At 44.7% G+C, this 16,635-nt stretch overlaps 1 protein-coding gene across 6 annotated transcripts in view; it reads right to left on the bottom strand.

Annotated features, from left to right (window-relative positions):
- The window catches only part of SMPDL3A (sphingomyelin phosphodiesterase acid like 3A), a 145,036-nt gene that overhangs the window by 15,012 nt on the left and 113,389 nt on the right, over positions 1–16,635 (bottom strand). For all 6 annotated transcript variants that reach the window (XM_073575744.1, XM_073575739.1, XM_073575741.1 and 3 more), the window contains one exon: positions 2,263–2,443. In XM_073575744.1, coding sequence (XP_073431845.1) covers positions 2,263–2,443 — 181 coding nt within the window. The remainder of the gene's footprint in view (positions 1–2,262; positions 2,444–16,635) is intronic.

Raw genomic sequence — 16,635 nt, 5'->3', positions numbered from 1 at the left:
AGTATTGGGGAGAATTGGAAGCTCCCTAGAGATTTTAGGAGGCTGAATAATTAACTCAGGCCCACTATAGATTACACCTCAATTTAACAGGCTGAAATAGGCAGGTGTATGACAAAGTACAAGGTGTGTATATAGTATTGGGGAGAATTGGAAGCTCCCTAGAGATTTTAGGAGGCTGAACTATTATCTCAGGCCCACTATAGATTACACCTCAATTTAACAGGCTGAAATAGGCAGGTGTATGACCAGGTACAAGGTGTATATAGTATTGGGGAGAATTGAAAGCACCCTAGAGATTTTAGGAGGCTGAACTATTATCTCAGGCCCACTATAGATTACACCTCAATTTAACAGGCTGAAAGAGGATGGTGTATGACAAAGTACAAGGTGTGTATATAGTATTGGGAAGAATTGGAAGCTCCCTGTCATGATCTGACAGTTTTAAATTGCACTGGGTGAACTTTTTTTTACTTTGGAAAGTTCCAAGGTGTCTTGACTGTCCCCGGTGGTGGTTAGTGGTATCGCACTTTAGGTTTTTGTGCACGTAATTATGGATCAGGTGTGACACCCTATAAAGGTGTGCTAGGGGTGTGCAATCACTGCCTGTGATATTGTGAGATTGTGTTTACTCTGAGTTTGAGAGCCTGGTGGAAGGATGGAGCTGGAGAGGAGTCCTGCGCAGCTTAGCCAGGGGGGACGTGTTTCAGCTATGGTGTCTGGACGAAGGGCTGGCATGGCGTGGTGGGGTCGCAGTGATGGTGTCGGCGGGAAGTGTCTGCATGGACTGGTGGAGTGGCGACTATGGAGAGTGGCACTCATCATGTGGGACTTGGCTGCTGAGCTGGACTCAAGCATGCTCGACTTCGTGGCAGAAGCTGGACTCATCTTGGGGACTCTGTTACTAAGCAGCAGCAACTGGTGGTGGACTCTGCTCCAAGGCTGCACTAAGGTGAAGGATCCAGTTATGGTGATGGATCCAGGTGGAGGAGAAGATGCACGCAGGTGGTGGGCTCTGTTGCTAGGAGCGCACGCAACAGAGCAAAGCTAAGTGGTGTTCCCCCTGTATTGTCTCTTTCCTCATGTGTGTTATTAGTGCAGTGGTGGGATTAGTCTCCGCACCGACCCATTCCCTAGTGAGGGTTTAGGGTCAGGGCGAGCAAGGGGTTAAGGTTCGCGTGCGGCGACAGGCGCAGAGCCTGTATAGGGAATGTTAGGAGTGCAGGGACACTGGCTCAGGGGAGCTTAGGTGGTCTCCATCTCCCCATTCCCTATCGCAGGGCCCACCATTGTTAATGTTTCCCAGGTTCCCCCTTATTATTTAAAATTCGCCTTACTGGAGGCGGGGTTTCCAGAATTATTGTATAACGTGTAATACCTAAATTCGCCAGGTGGAGGCGGCGTATCCACCTGCACGTTTTATTATTTAAATGCGCCCCACTGGAGGCGGTGTTTCCAGGGTCACGTGTGTTATGGGTTCGCCTTACGGAAACATCTGCGTCCAGACATACGTGACCATGACACTCCCTAGAGATTTTAGGAGGCTGACAATGATGCTCTCAGTCGAAGTATGGCAGAAGGCAGCCTAATAAGCAGGACTGCTACACACAAAAGTGTGGAAAAATGAACGTTTGATAACTGTGCAGAAAAGAGGAAGAAAAGTATTTTTGCTTTTAAAAAAGCAGTTTGCACAGCAGTGTGCAAACAGCAATGCAGCTATCAGGGAGGCTTATAAGGCAGCCTAATAACCAACAGAGCTGATGCTCAAAAATATATCCTCCCCTGTCACTGCACACAAACTGTTGTGTTGTACAATGGAAATCGCTAACAGCAGAAGCAGTTTTTGGTTCTTCCTCTCTGCCTAACGCTCTCCGTTATTCAGAATCAGCAGCTGCAACCTCTCCCTAATTCTAATATCGGCAGAAGTAAGATGGCGGTCGGTGTTCACGCCCTTTTATAGCCCCTGTGATGCCACACAAAGCCAGCCAATCACTTGCATGCCCTTCTCAAAGATGGTGGTGACCGATGGCTATGTCATCGCGTTGCCCACAGTGTGCGTCCTCCATCATTGGCTGAAAAAGGGTGCTGGAAGCATCATTTGAAACGCGACTTTGGCGCTCTGGTCGCCGATCTCGTGGCCGACCTCACGCTATGGTCGGGTTTCATTTCATGAAACCCGACTTCAGCGAAAGTCGGCGATTTATGAATTTGACCGACCCGTTTTGCTCAACTCTAGTTCTACGTATACCAATAGAATTATCTTACCTTTTTCATCTAAAACAACCATAATACTATCACGGTGAGTGTGTCCATAAAACTGTCCAGCAATAACATCACTATAATTGCGGAAGATTGTCACCAGTTTCTCATTGAATCCATCTCTCATTGCTGTTGTCAATATAGTAAATGGAAGAAATCCAATGGGAACATGAGCAATGATGTAAACCTACAAAAATAATGTGGACATGGACATCAGAAAAGTTAAGTAAATAATAAGATACCGGTACATACTAAATATTTGCAATATTAGATTAAAAAGTGCTTATTGTTACAGGTATCAGTTTCCACAACAATCAATTTCCATCACTATTAACCACTAGAGGGAGACTCAATCCCACACATTCACACAAAATTATACTTTGCTGCATATAATATCTAATAATGACAGTTTACATAAAATTTTCAATTTTTCTACTGTTTAAAGAGAATTTATCACGATTCATGCCGACTTCTTAATCACTATTTTTGTGGATGAGTGTGAGAGTAAAGTGTCAGTCTTTGACATTAGCAAACTAGATAAGTTGCCTGAATGTGCAAACACTTGAGAGATGAAGTTTAACTGTAGATTAATGCCCCTAGGCTGGAGTAATCATGTTGCTGCATAAACATTAAATGAAAATATTCAATATTACAGAACAGGAGCAGGACTTGGGTATTCTGATCACAAGTAAGCTGAGCAGCAGCACTCAATGTTAAGCAGCAGCCGCAAAGACAAACAAGATTTTAAGATGTATAAAAAGAGTTAAAATCCTGTGCTTCCAATGTATTGTTAGCCCTCTATAAATCACTTGTCAGGCCACATCTAAAATATAAGATCCAGTTTTGGGTATTTAAAAGGATAGATTTTTACAGTGGAAAGTCTCTCCTATAATGAGAGGTAAGAAAAGTTGGGCTGGTTTAGCTTAGGCTGGTTTCACATTAGCGCTTTTTAAGCGCACGCACGGCCGGGGGTAGCTCCGCCCCCGAGCCGGCTCTCTGCCCGGCGTGCCCGCCCCTTGCTTGTAGCGCCGCCTCCTAGCGCACAGCGGCGCCTGCGATCGGCACACCCTATCTTTAGCATAGGGTGCGCAGATCGTGCGCAGGCCGTGCGCTAGTTGCGCTTTGACCTGCGCTGCGCACTTTTGACGGTGCGCCGTGCGCGCCAAAATCAAACTTGCTATGCTAAAGATAGGGTGCGCCGATCGCAGGCGCCGCTGTGCGCTAGGAGGCGGCGCTACAAGCAAGGGGCGGGCACGCCGGGCAGAGAGCCGGCTCGGGGGCGGAGCTACCCCCGGCCGTGCGTGCGCTTAAAAAGCGCTAATGTGAAACCAGCCTTAGACTATAGATGCCTCAGTTACACGTGTGCTCAATAGAATCATAGAATCGTAGAGTTGGAAGGGACCTCCTGGGCCATCTGGTCCAACCCCCTGCTCAAAGCAGGATTCGCTAAATCATCCCAGTCAGATGTCTGTCCAGGCTCTGTTTGAAGACTTTCATTGAAGGAGAACTCACCACTTCTCATGGCAGCCTATTCTACTCATTGATCACTCTAACTGTCAAAAAGTTTTTTCTAATATCTAATCTGTGTCTCCTCCCATTCAGTTTCATCCCATTGCTAATACTAAGGACTGGCACATGATTTATTCTTTCTAAGGACCAAGGGACATTCATTATATTTGGAGGAAAGGTGATTCAGGCAGCTAAATAAGAAAGGACACTTTAGAGTTAGGCCGGGGTCACACTGCGTTTAGGCAGTCCGTTAGACGGACTGTGTTTACACTGCGGCTTAACGTGGTGTAACGCAGTCCGTTAACGCTGCCATTGCCCCCCATTGTTGGGCGCATCGCGACGCATGCCATAAAGCGGCATGCTTTCGCGATGTGCCGTCATTCAGTGACAGAGCCTCGGACACGGGCTACAGCATCTGAGGCTCCGTCACTGCTAGCGCAGATGAATCATCTGCACTAGCGGTATAGCATAATGCATATCGCTTTATGCTATAGCATTAACGCAGTATGAACCTGTCCTTAGAGCAGTCAGACTTTGAAATGGCCTACTGCAAGAGTTGGTAACGAAAGACTCTTTTTTTGCATTTAAAACTAAGGACTGCATGCTTTTCTCACAACAGATGCCATTGTGTGTTATGAATACTCGAGAATATACAGTATAACTGGTAACTTGTTGGACCTATGTCTTGTTCAACCTACGTATCTACAGTCATAGCCAAAAGTTTTGAGAATGACACAAATATTATATTTTCACATGATCTGCTGGCCTCTGGTTTTTATGTGTGTTTGTCAGATGTTTTTATCACATACAGAAATATAATTGCAATCATATTATGAGTAGCAAAAGGTTATATTGACAGTTAGAATGAGTTAATGCAGCAAGTCAATATTTGCAGTGTTGACCCTTCTTCTTCAGGACCTCAGCAATTCTCCCTGGCATGCTCTCAATCAACTTCTGGATCAAATCCTGACTGATAGCAGTCCATTCTTGCAAAATCAATGCTTTTATTTTGTCTGAATTTGAAGGTTTTTGTTTGTCCACCTGTCTCTTGATGATTGACCACAAGTTCTCAATGGGATTAAGATCTGGGGAGTTTCCAGGCCATGGTCCCAAAATCTCTGTTTTGTTCCCTGAGCCATTTAGTTATCACCTTTGCTTTATGGCAAGGTGCTCCATCATGTTGAAAAAGGCATTGTTGATCAAACTGCTCTTGGACGGTTGGGAGAAGTTGCTCTTGGAGGACATTCTGGTACCATTCTTTATTCATGGCTGTGTTTTTAGGCAAGACTGAGAGAGAGCCCATTCCCTTGGCTGAGAAGCAACCCCACACAAGAATGGTTTCAGGATGCTGGACAGTTGGCATGAGACAAGACTGGTGGTAGCGCTCACCTGGTCTTCTCCGAATAAGCCGTTGTCCAGATGTCCCAAACAATCGAACAGGGGATTCATCAGAGAAAATGACTTTACCCCAGTCCTCAGCAGTCCACTCCCTGTACATCTTGCAGAATATCAGTCTGTCCATGATGTTTTTCCTGGAGAGAAGTGGCTTCTTTGCTGCCCTCCTTGAGACCAGGCCTTGCTCCAAGAGTCTCCGCCTCACAGTGCGTGCAGATGCACCCACACCTGCCTGCTGCCATTCCTGAGCAAGCTCTGCACTGCTGGTAGCCCGATCCCACAGCTGAAACACTTTTAAGAGACGGTCCTGGCGCTTGCTGGTCTTTCTTTTGCGCCCTGGAGCCTTTTTGGCAACAAGGGAACCTCTCTCCTTGAAGTTCTTGTTGATGCAATAGATTGTTGACTGAGGTGCAATCTTTCTAGCTGCGATACTCTTCCCTGTTAGGCCATTTTTGTGCAGTGCAATGATGACTGCACATGTTTCTTTAGAGATAACCATGGTTAACAGGAGAGAAACAATGATGCCAAGCACCAGCCTCCTTTTAAAGTGTCCAGTGGTGTCATTCTTACTTAATCATGACAGATTGAACTCCAGCCCTGTCCTCATCAACACCCACACCTGTGTTAATGGAGCAATCACTGAAACGATGTTAGCTGGTCCTTTTAAGGCAGGGCTGCAATGATGTTGAAATGTGTTTTGGGGGATAAAGTTCATTTTCTAGGCAAATATTGACTTTGCAAGTAATTGCTGTTAAGCTGATCACTCTTTATAACATTCTGGAGTATATGCAAATTGCCATTAGAAAAAATGAAGCAGTAGACTTTGTAAAAATTAATATTTGTGTCATTCTCAAAACTTTTGGCCATGACTGTATGTAATGATGAATCAGGACCCCATTTTGAAAACTAGACTTATCTAGATGTGTGGTGAGCACCTTGAAACACTAGGTGCTTCATAGAAGTTTATAACGCTGAGCCGCAAAAATAAAAAAAAATCACATTTTCCAACATAAATGTATTTTAAAAAAAAAAAAAAAGAAAAGAAAAGAGAAGCCAGCGTTGCCAAGGTCAGAACGCATAACATAAAGTGCATTTGCACATAACATCTAACTGTATTCAAAATGAGATATGTGTGGTCAGGCAATGTGTGGAGGCTAAACCTGACACGTCTGCATTCAGACCTGGTTGGCCTTCATCCGCACTTGCCTTTTCTGGCATCATGGGAGCGATCCAGAAATGCTCAGGTACGGATTGCATTTAAAGTGGTCTTGCTTTTAATGTATCTAGGAGGCCGTAATGGCACAGTGTTTATTAAAAACGTAGAGTAGGACCCCCCACATGAGATTGCCTTGTTGCGGCGGGGTGGCTCAATTGAATTGATCAATTTTTTTGCTAAATATCTCATTTTGAATACAGTTAGATGTTATGTGCAAATGCACTTTATGTTATGCGTTCTGACCTTGGCAACGCTGGCTTCTCTTTTCTTTTTTTATAAATGTATTTTAGCCCAAATTTTGTATTTTAACAAGGGTAGCAGGAGAAAATAGACCCCAAAGTTTGTTGTGCAATTTCTCCTGAGTTCACCAATACCTCATATGTGACTGAAAACTACTTTTGAGGCACAGTGCAAAGCTCAGAAGAGAAGTAGCACCATATTACATTGCAGATTTTGCTGCACTGTTTTGAGGGTGCCATGTCGCATTGTCAGAGCCCTTCAGATGCCAGCACAGCGGAATCCCCATAAGTTACCCCATTTTACAAACTACACCTCCAAATGAATTCATTTAGGGGTATAGTGATCATATTAACACCAAAGGTGTGTCACAGAATTTTATACCATTGTGCAGTGAAGAAAAAAATAATTTACATTTTAACCATCAAGATTGTGTGTTAGCCCCAAATTTTACAATTTCATACTGGGAAATTGGTAAAAGTGGCACCAAAATTTGTCCCACAATTTCTGCTGAATGTAGAAAAACCCAATAAATGGCTGTACCGTACTGCTTAGCCATACTGCGAGACTTGAGAGCTCAGATTCTCCTAGAATAGTTTCCAGAATGCATATATACTGTAGAACCCACAAGTGCTAGAGAAAAGCAGAATTCCCCCTCAAGTGAACCCATTTTGGAAATTATACACCTTTGAGAATTTGTCTACAGATGTAGTGACAATTTTGACTCCATGGGTGTTTTCCAGAAACAAATAGTAGTGGATGTTGCTGAGTGAAAATTGCAAACTGCTATTGTAGTGACGAGTGCATTATAGTGCCCAGTATGTTGTAGTGACCAGTTACATTATGATCAGCTCATGTTTCTGTAGACCTGCCTCCTAAATTAGGTGGGCTCTCATCACTACAGAAATGACAAACATGTGGGCGGGAAATGTGGTTTTGACACACTGGGGCTCAGAAGGGACAGGGCATTTAGATTTGGGAGCACAGAATTTGTTGAATTTCTTTTGGGGGCAAGGGATATTTTGCTTTGTACTGCTGTAATGACCAGGCCGAACGTTCCCTGCTATCCACCCCCACACGATGTCCATAGCCGAAAGGAATTATGACACACACCGGTCTCAGGGATAACAGTTGCTTTTACTTCTGCAGGAATGGGAATTATAACTTGGAACAAATAAGGAACAGTCTCTCATGAGTAGTCCACGGTAATTACAGTTCACACTTAGATCCTGAGATGTGATTGGGGTCTGGAGCTTTAAGAGTACTGGACAGTGTCTTTTGGTATTTTACAGAAGGAGGTAGACACAGCAATTAGAGGTTACAGATCTGTACTCAGGATTATCTCTACAGTGTGTCACGGCACGTGCACAAGTACTTATAGGTGAATGTAGAAACTGTGGTGAATCCAATCAGAAATACTTTAGATGTGGTGAATCCTGTCAGAAAGTCTTTAGAATGATTTATATACAGGTTAGAGGGAATTCAGGCTCTTAGGCCTGCAGGAGATCTTGAGGTAAAAACATCCTCCACGTGTGTTCTGAAGGCATCCCTCAGACTAAAGAACATTTGCCTGGAAAACAGCTCCTCCTATTGACCATGTGACTAGGAGACCGAATTCACATCTCAGATCCTTCAAAACAATAATTGAGTCATTGTGTACTTTCACCATTAGATGGTGACAGAACACAGAAAATGAGAAATGCCTTGCATCTAAAATGGAGGTGACAAGAAATGGAGAATTACAGCTCACAAATAATGTAGAGGGCCAGTTAGAGAGTGAGCTGTAGTGTACAGAAGCCACTCACAATTCAGTATTACTTAAAGGGATGGACACACTCTGGACTGGGTCACTACACTGCCAGTAACATGGAAGGCCCCTATATTTCCATTGACAGATGACGGCCCTGAGTGGGGACTTGCTTTTTTTGTGGATTGAGTTGAAGCTTTTATTGTTAACATTTTACATAAAATCACATTTATCTGGTGCTCTACACTGAGCACTTACTTTGGGGTTTCCATCTAAATCTCCGAGTGACGTGACAGATAAAACCCCTAAGGGATCCATTCACTATAGTGAGGCAGCAGAGTTACTCTGGACTCTATCTGGCTTCTGGTCAACGTTGTACTTCTTTTCAGAGGTACACAAAACTGTGGTCGACTGCGCTTTATAAAATAAAACAGGGACACCTCCGGATTATGGGCCAGACAGCGTCTACATCTGTCTCATCATTTGAAATCTTCAGTCTGAATCACGTTTTTCAGCGAATTACATAGAAACCCCGATGTAAGCACTCCATGCGGAGCGCAGAATAAATATGCGCCTAGCCTAACTGCGATCTTTGGGAGGCAGAATGAACAAATCAACATCAGGTGAAGAATTGTTTTTACTTATTTGTTCTGCCGTTCCTCGTGCAGTATAATTGACATTTTATCTTCAGGCCGGTGCAATTACAGCGTTACCAAGTTTATATTGACTTTTTATGTTTGGCTGCTGTCACACACTAAAAGACACTTTTTATTGCAAAAACTAGTTCTTGCATCACCATATTTAGACAACTATAATTTTTCCATATTTCTGCCGACAGTCATGTGAGGGCTTGTTTTTTGCAGGACAAGTTGATGTTTTTATTGGTACCCATTTTTGGGCACATGTCATTTTTTGATTACTTTCTATTCTGATTTAGGTAGAATAAACATAAACCAGCAATTCAGGAGTAGTTTTTTGTTGTTTTTTTATACTGTTTTGCCTGTGGTAAAAATGTTAAGGCAGCTTTGTTCTTCCGGTAAATGCGATTACAGAGACAACACATTAACATTTTTTTATGTTTTGACGCTTTTAGAAAATAAAAAGTATTTTATAGAAAACAATTATTTTTGCATCGCTTTATCTTTAGAGCTATAAGTTTTTAATTTTTGCAATGCCAGAGCTTTATGGCAGCTTGTTTTTCGCAGGATGAGATGACATTTTCAGCGGCACCAATTTTATTTACATTCATATTTTTTATTGCGTTTTATTGCACGTTTTGTTAGATGGTATTATAATAAAACAGTTTTTTGCCTCATTTTCTATTTATTTTTTTACGGTGTTCACCGAAGAGGTTAACTAGTGGGACAGTTTTATAGGTCAGGTCATTCCCGACAAGTTGATACCAGTATGTGCACTTTTTTGCTTATTTTTTTTACATACATTTTTTGGGGGGAATAATATTTTTTCTTTTATTTTTGTTATTTATTTGTGGAATTTTTTTACATTTTTACACTTGTAATAACTTTTTTTTTACTTTTTTCCATTGTCCCACGATGGGACATCAGACATCACTCTATAGTAACAGATCGTTACATGCCCTGCAATGCTTCTGCACTGCAGAGCATTGTCTCACAGGCAAGGGAGGAGATGTGTCAGCTCCTGCTCTTAGCAGGTGCTCTCAAGCCACCATCCCTGCAGGTCCCTGAATGACCCTGCGGCCATCTTGAGGCCAGGGGGCAACCATGGAGACCATCAGCACGACGCCATCGCATCACGTTGTGCTGATGGAAGCACACAGGCAGCTCAGTACTAGTGCGATGCTCCTCGATGTCGCTGTTACTATTGACAGTGGCATCAGAGGGGTTAAATGCCCACAAACTGTGATAGCACTGATCATGGGCATTGCTGCAGGGTGTCAGCTCTTACAGAGAGCTGACACCTGCAGACGACTGCAGCGGTGCTCAGTGTGAGCCCGCGCGATCACGGCACCATGCATACAGTGGGGGAAAAAAAAGTATTTAGTCAGCCACCAATTGTGCAAGTTCTGCCACTTAAAAAGATGAGAGAGGCCTGTAATTAACATCATAGGTAGACCACAACTATCAGAGTCAAAATGAGAAAACAAATACAGAAAATCACTTTGATATGACAACATTTATTTTTCAAATTATAGTGGAAAATAAGTATTTGGTCATTAGCAAAAGTTCATCTCAATATTTTGTTACATAGCCTTTGTTGGCAATGACAGAGGTCAAATGCTTTCTGTAAGTCTTCACAAGGTTGCCACACACTGTTGGTGGTATGTTGGCCCATTCCTCCATGCAGATCTCCTCTAGAGCAGTGATGTTTTGGGCCTGTCGCTGGGCAACGCGGACTTTCAAATCCCTCCAAAGGTTTTCTATGGGGTTGAGATCTGGATACTGGCTAGGCTACTCCAGGACCGTCATATGCTTCTTACAAAGCCGCTCCTTTGTTGCCCTGTCAGTGTGCTTAGGATCATTGTCAAGCAGAAAGACCCATCCACGTTTCATCTTCAATGCACTTGCTGATGTAAGGAGGTCTGCACTCAAAATCTCACGATACATGGCCCCATTCATTCTTTCATGTACACAGATTTTTCGTCCTTGTCCCTTTTCAGAAAAACAGCCCCAAAGCATGAAGTTGCCACCCCCATGCTTTACAGCAGGTATGGTGTTCTTTGGATGCAACTCAGCATTCTGTCTCCTCCAAACACGGCGAGTTTATTTTCTACAATACAGTTCTACTTTGGCTTCATGAGACCACATGACATTCTCCCAATACTCTTCTGGATAATTCAAATGCTCTCTAGCAAACTTCAGATGGGCCCGGACATGTACTGACTTAAGCAGGGGACACGTCTGGCACTGCAGGATCTGAGTCCTTGGTGGCATAGTGTGTTACTGATGATAGTCTTTGTTACGGTGGTCCCAGCTCTATGCAGGTCATTCACTAGGTCCCCCCATGTGGTTCTGGGAATTTTGCTCACCGTTCTTATGATCATTTTGACCCCATGTGGTGAGATCTTGTGTGGAGCCCCAGATCGAGGGAGATTATCAGTGGTCTTGTATGTCTTCTATTTTCTTATTATTGCTCTCACAGTTGATTTCATCACACCATGCTGCTTGCCTATTGCAGATTCAGTCTTCCCAGCCTGGTGCAGGGCTACAATTTTTTCCTGGTGTCCTTTGACAGCTCTTTGGTCTTCACCATAGTGGAGTTTGGAGTGTGAATATGTGAGGTTGTGTACAGGTTCAAACAGGTGCCATTACTACAGGTAATGAGTTGAGGACAGAGGAGCCTCTTAAAGAAGAAGTTACAGGTCTGTGAGAGCCAGAAATCTTGCATATTTTTAGGTGACCAAATACTTATTTTCCACCATAATTTGTAAAATAAATTTTGCCAAATCAAACAAGGTGATTTTCTGGATTTGTTTTCTCATTTTGACTCTCACAGTTGTGGTCTACCTATGATGTCAATTACAGGCCTCTCTCCTCTTATTAAGTGGGAAAACTTGCACAATTGATGGCTGACTAAATACTTTTTTCCCCACTATATGCTTCTCTTTGCCAGAACACAGCTCCCGCAGAACAGTATATGTACGGTGCATGTCGTCAGGGCCGCCATCAGGGCATGACAGCCCTTACAGGTGTATGAGGCCCGGTGATTAGGGTCCAGAGCCCGAGCACGCTGGCAGCCCGGTCCCTACATTTTGTTCAGCCTCAGCCAGCCTGATGACCCAGCGCAACGCCTGCCGGGCCCCTCCTCCCATCGGTACACCATGGTCCAGCGCCACCCCGTCATGTGACACACACGCTGCTCTGCTCCACTTCCTCATTCCGGACCAGAGCGGTGTGCGGGAGCCACGTGGGACTGGGAGCGCCGGTGGCAGAAGACGGTGGATGGCGGTGGCAAATCAGCGAGGCGCAGACTGCAGGCACAGTTGAGGCGGCGGCGAGCGAGCAGGATAAGGTAAGTAGTCTGTCTTGTCTGTCTCTCTCTCTCCATGGTGGCCGCACTGATGATGGGGGTCTGGGGGAGCCAGAGGCCTGGCTGATGATGGGGGTCTGGGGGAGCCAGGGGCCTGGCTGATGATGGGGGTCTGGGGGAGCCAGGGGCACGGCTGATGATGGGGGTCTGGGGGAGCCAGGGGCCCGGCTGATGATGGGGGTCTGGGGGAGCCAGGGGGCCCAGCCGATGATGGGGTCTGGGGGAGCCAGTGGACTCAGTTGATATTGCTGGAGCCAGGGGACCTGGCTGGCGAAGGGGTAGCCAGCCAGGGGCTGATGATGGGGAGGCAGCCAGGGCCAGGGGCTGATGATGGGGGAGTCAGCCAGGGCCAGGGACTGATGATGGGGAACCAGGGGGTCAGGAGCTGATGATGGGGGAGCCAAGGGGTAATGATGGGGTGAGCCAGGGCCAGGGGCTGATGATGGGGTGAGCCAGGGCCAGATGATGATGATGGGGTGAGCCAGGGACACGGGCTGATGATGGGGGAGCCAGGGGCTGATGATGAGGTGAGCCAGGGGGCCAGGGCTGATGATGGGGTGAGCCAGGGGGCCCGGCTGATGACAGGGTGAGCCAGGGGGCCCAGCTGATGATGGATTGAGTCAGGGGGCTGATGATGGGGTGAGCCAGGGCTAGGGGGACAAATCTCCAGCGTCCATGATTAGTAGGCACATTGTTGACTGTCTCCACAGTCTCCACCTGCAGCTCAGCCTGTAGGTCTATCCTTTTAGTCAGCACAGACTGTGCTGACCAGTACCAGCATGTTGACTGTCTCCACCTGCAGCTCAGCCCGTAGTCCTATCCTTTTAGCCAGCACAGACTGTGCTGCACAGTACCAGCATGCTGATTGTCTCCACCTGCAGCTCAGCCCGTAGTCCTATATGGGGTATCAGCCTACTCAGGATAAATTGCACAACTGTTATGGTCCAATTTCTCATGTTACACTTGGGAAAATAAAACATTGGGGGTGAAAAGATAATTTTTGTGAAAAAAATAAGATTTTTTATTTTTATGGCTCTACATTATAAACTTCTGTCAAGCACTTGGGGGTTCAAAGTGCTCACCTCACCACACATCTAGATACGTTCCTTAAGGGATCTACTTTAATGTAGCATTTACTGAACATGGGAACATACCCTAAAGAGTCTGGGAATTATTACTGTATAAAAGTTAGTAAACTAAATAAATGGGGTGATCAGCCCTTTACTCTTGACTCCTGTTTTATTTTTTTGTGTTTTTTACATAACCACTTAGAGTTACGTTTTGAGGTGTATTTATGTTCTATAATTTATCGGTTTTAAATAAATACCAATAAAAATTTTTTATAGTATATTATCAGTGATTATATATGCAGTAATATACACTTTCCATTTATTTGGTGGGCAGGCTGAGGTAGCAGTGGTGGGCAGGCTGAGACAACCATTAGATTCTTCTTGACTGGGTGGTGGGCGCGGCGGCAACACCGGCTGTGTGAGTAAGTAACAAGTCCATGTATTCGCTTGTCCACCATTTCAGTACGTGATTGTACTTATATATACATTGTATTGGATTTGATTTTGGAAGGTTCGCGTGGAGGAGGAGGAGCTAGGGTGGAGGCATGGACCCTGGGCAGAGTCTCAAGGGGGGCCCCATAAATTTTGCCAATATGGGGCCCCAAAATTCCTAGTGGCAGCCCTGCATGTCGTGAATAGGTTAAAGGAACCTGAACCTGTGATCGCCTGATCGTTTATGTTATACGTAGCAGGACTAGAGCAGGGCTAATATCATGGTCTCCTATGAACGCCAGCCACAGGCTGGTTTTCACAGAAATACTCTGATGACAGACACAGACCCTGCGACAACGTCATGGGAGCACCAGTGAGGAGACAAAACAACACGCACCTGCCATTGTGCTGTTAATGGCACTGTCACAGATTGACAGCGGCTTTTAACAGGTTAATAGGCTAACAGCTGCGAGCGGATCTCCGCTCCATCCACCTATAGACAGTTAGAGTCAGATGATGGCTGAATACTTTTCTAGCCTGCATCAAAGGTAGGTGGCAGGATGGGGGACATTATTACAGGATTACAGGAACATTATAAAAAGGATAAGGACCCAGAATGAGGGATATTATTATTATTATATATATTATGGGATATTATGCCCAGGATGGGGGAAAATTTTACAGGATGGGGACAATATTAAAAGAAGGGGCCCAGGACACTGAACATTGTTACAGGATGGGGGTCAGAATGGGGGACATTATTTCATGATAGAGGCCAGGATGGAGGACAATATTGCAAAATATGGACCAAGGCAGAGGACATTATTGCATGATAAGGGCCAGGAGAGAGGACATTAAAGGATATGGGACATTATTACAGGATGGGGGACATTATTAGAGCATGGGGGACATTATTACAGGATTGGGCCAGGAAGGGAGGACATTATTACAAGATGGGGGCTAGGACAGTGGACATTATTAAAAGGGGCCTATGTAAGTGAAGATTACTACAGGATGAAGTACATTATAGGATAGGGATATTATTGTAGGATGGGACCAAATGGAAGACATTATTACTGGATGGGGCCCAGGACAGAGGATATTATTCAAAGGGGCCTATGAAAGGGAACATTACTACAGGATGGAGTACATTATTATAGGATGGGATCAAATGGAAGACATTACTACAGGATGGGGCCCAGTCATCATTACAGGATGGGGGACATTATTGCTGTGTGGGGGCCAGAATGAGGAACATATATTATTAGCTTGTTGTGGCAAGTGGGGGATATAGTTACTGTAGAAAGCAAATTGGGAGATACTATTACTGTATGAGATCCCAAATAGAGGACACTATTACACCAAAAATGGGGAGATTACAAAGATTCCCCATTGTGTCCCATCATTATTAAATATAAATTCATGGAGTCACAATATGGGCTGTTTCAACTATGTCAAGGCATACAATTTGAATGCCATTACTGTATGGGGGCAGAAATTGTGTATGTTACTACTGTATTGCTTCTACTTGGGAGGGAGTGATGGGCCCCAGAGGCCGTGAGATACTCGGCACCGGGCCAATCATCTTAAAGGGATGTGTCACAGTGGCAGTGACCCGGTCCATGGCCCCAGACAGTCATGTAAAAGGGAAGTATTGATTAGGGATAAAGTTTAAGTAGTGATTCGTGACTCCAGTTGGAGTGTTTGACTGTAGTATAGCCGGTACTACAGATGATCCCTGGGGGAGTAGATGGTGATGGTGTTATGGAAATATATATGTATATGTATTTCATATAGATCTCACTTGCCTGCTATAGGCTATATACCCCATATACTGCTATATACTCATGTACTCTTATATATTCTTATATGCACATAGATACATATTCACAGTTTGAACCTTGTAACTAGTTGGTAGAAATGACCTACTGCCCCCCCATGAGATAGTCTGGGGAGCAGATAGTATTTTATGATAGCATTGTCTTGTGATATTTGTCCCAGACATAGAAAGAGGAAGTTTAGGCCAGATGTGCCAGCCGATATCAGAACATTGCTGACATTGTAAGACAAAGAGCAGTATATCATCTGATGCTTAAGTCACCTTAGGTCGATGCCCATATATGTTTATACATTAAAACTGACCAATTAGCTAAGAAGTAAAGCCTCTATGTTAATGAGTAGCCACTCCTTTCTGTACAACTGATAAAACCAAGTATATTCAATAAACTTCCAGAGTTTTGCTGGGAGGTATTGCTGCCAACCAAGTCTGGCGTCTTTCCTTCTTTGAGCGCTCAATAAGACTCTGTCTAATTAGGACAGGCCACAGTATGCACAGGGGTAAATCTACCCAAATCAAAACTAAATCCATCCACAACAAGTGGCGCCCAGCGAGGCCGTGGACGAAAACGCACGGGGATCCTGCTGACCGGAGAGGACAGAGGTGCCGGCCAAGGTCTTGGCTCATGGGAACGGAGAGTTGCGCAACTCCATAAGTGAGGTAAGAAAATCTAGTTATCTTACCTGAATGTTCCCTGTGCCCAGTCCGGGTCAGCAACTCTAGCCGGTCAGTGTGGTCACCAAACCCAGGTAGTGTTGAAAAATCCATGAGGAAATGCAAACCCTGGGATAAGCTAAGTGTCTACTGTGATCCTGTGTGTCTGAGATTCGGGTGAGAGAGTTGGTGGAGACTGTGACTTGATTTGTAGCTGCTGAGACACCGATAACAAGACTGAGTCTCACTGACTAAGTCAGATCACGTACCCGCA

Source organism: Dendrobates tinctorius, unplaced genomic scaffold (assembly GCF_039654945.1).
Source record: "Dendrobates tinctorius isolate UK_male_01 unplaced genomic scaffold, ASM3965494v1 ptg000046l, whole genome shotgun sequence".
NCBI classification, from domain to species: domain Eukaryota; kingdom Metazoa; phylum Chordata; class Amphibia; order Anura; family Dendrobatidae; genus Dendrobates; species Dendrobates tinctorius.
The sequence above is the reverse complement of the archived record's forward strand: the minus strand, read 5'-3'. Positions and strand labels throughout refer to the sequence as shown.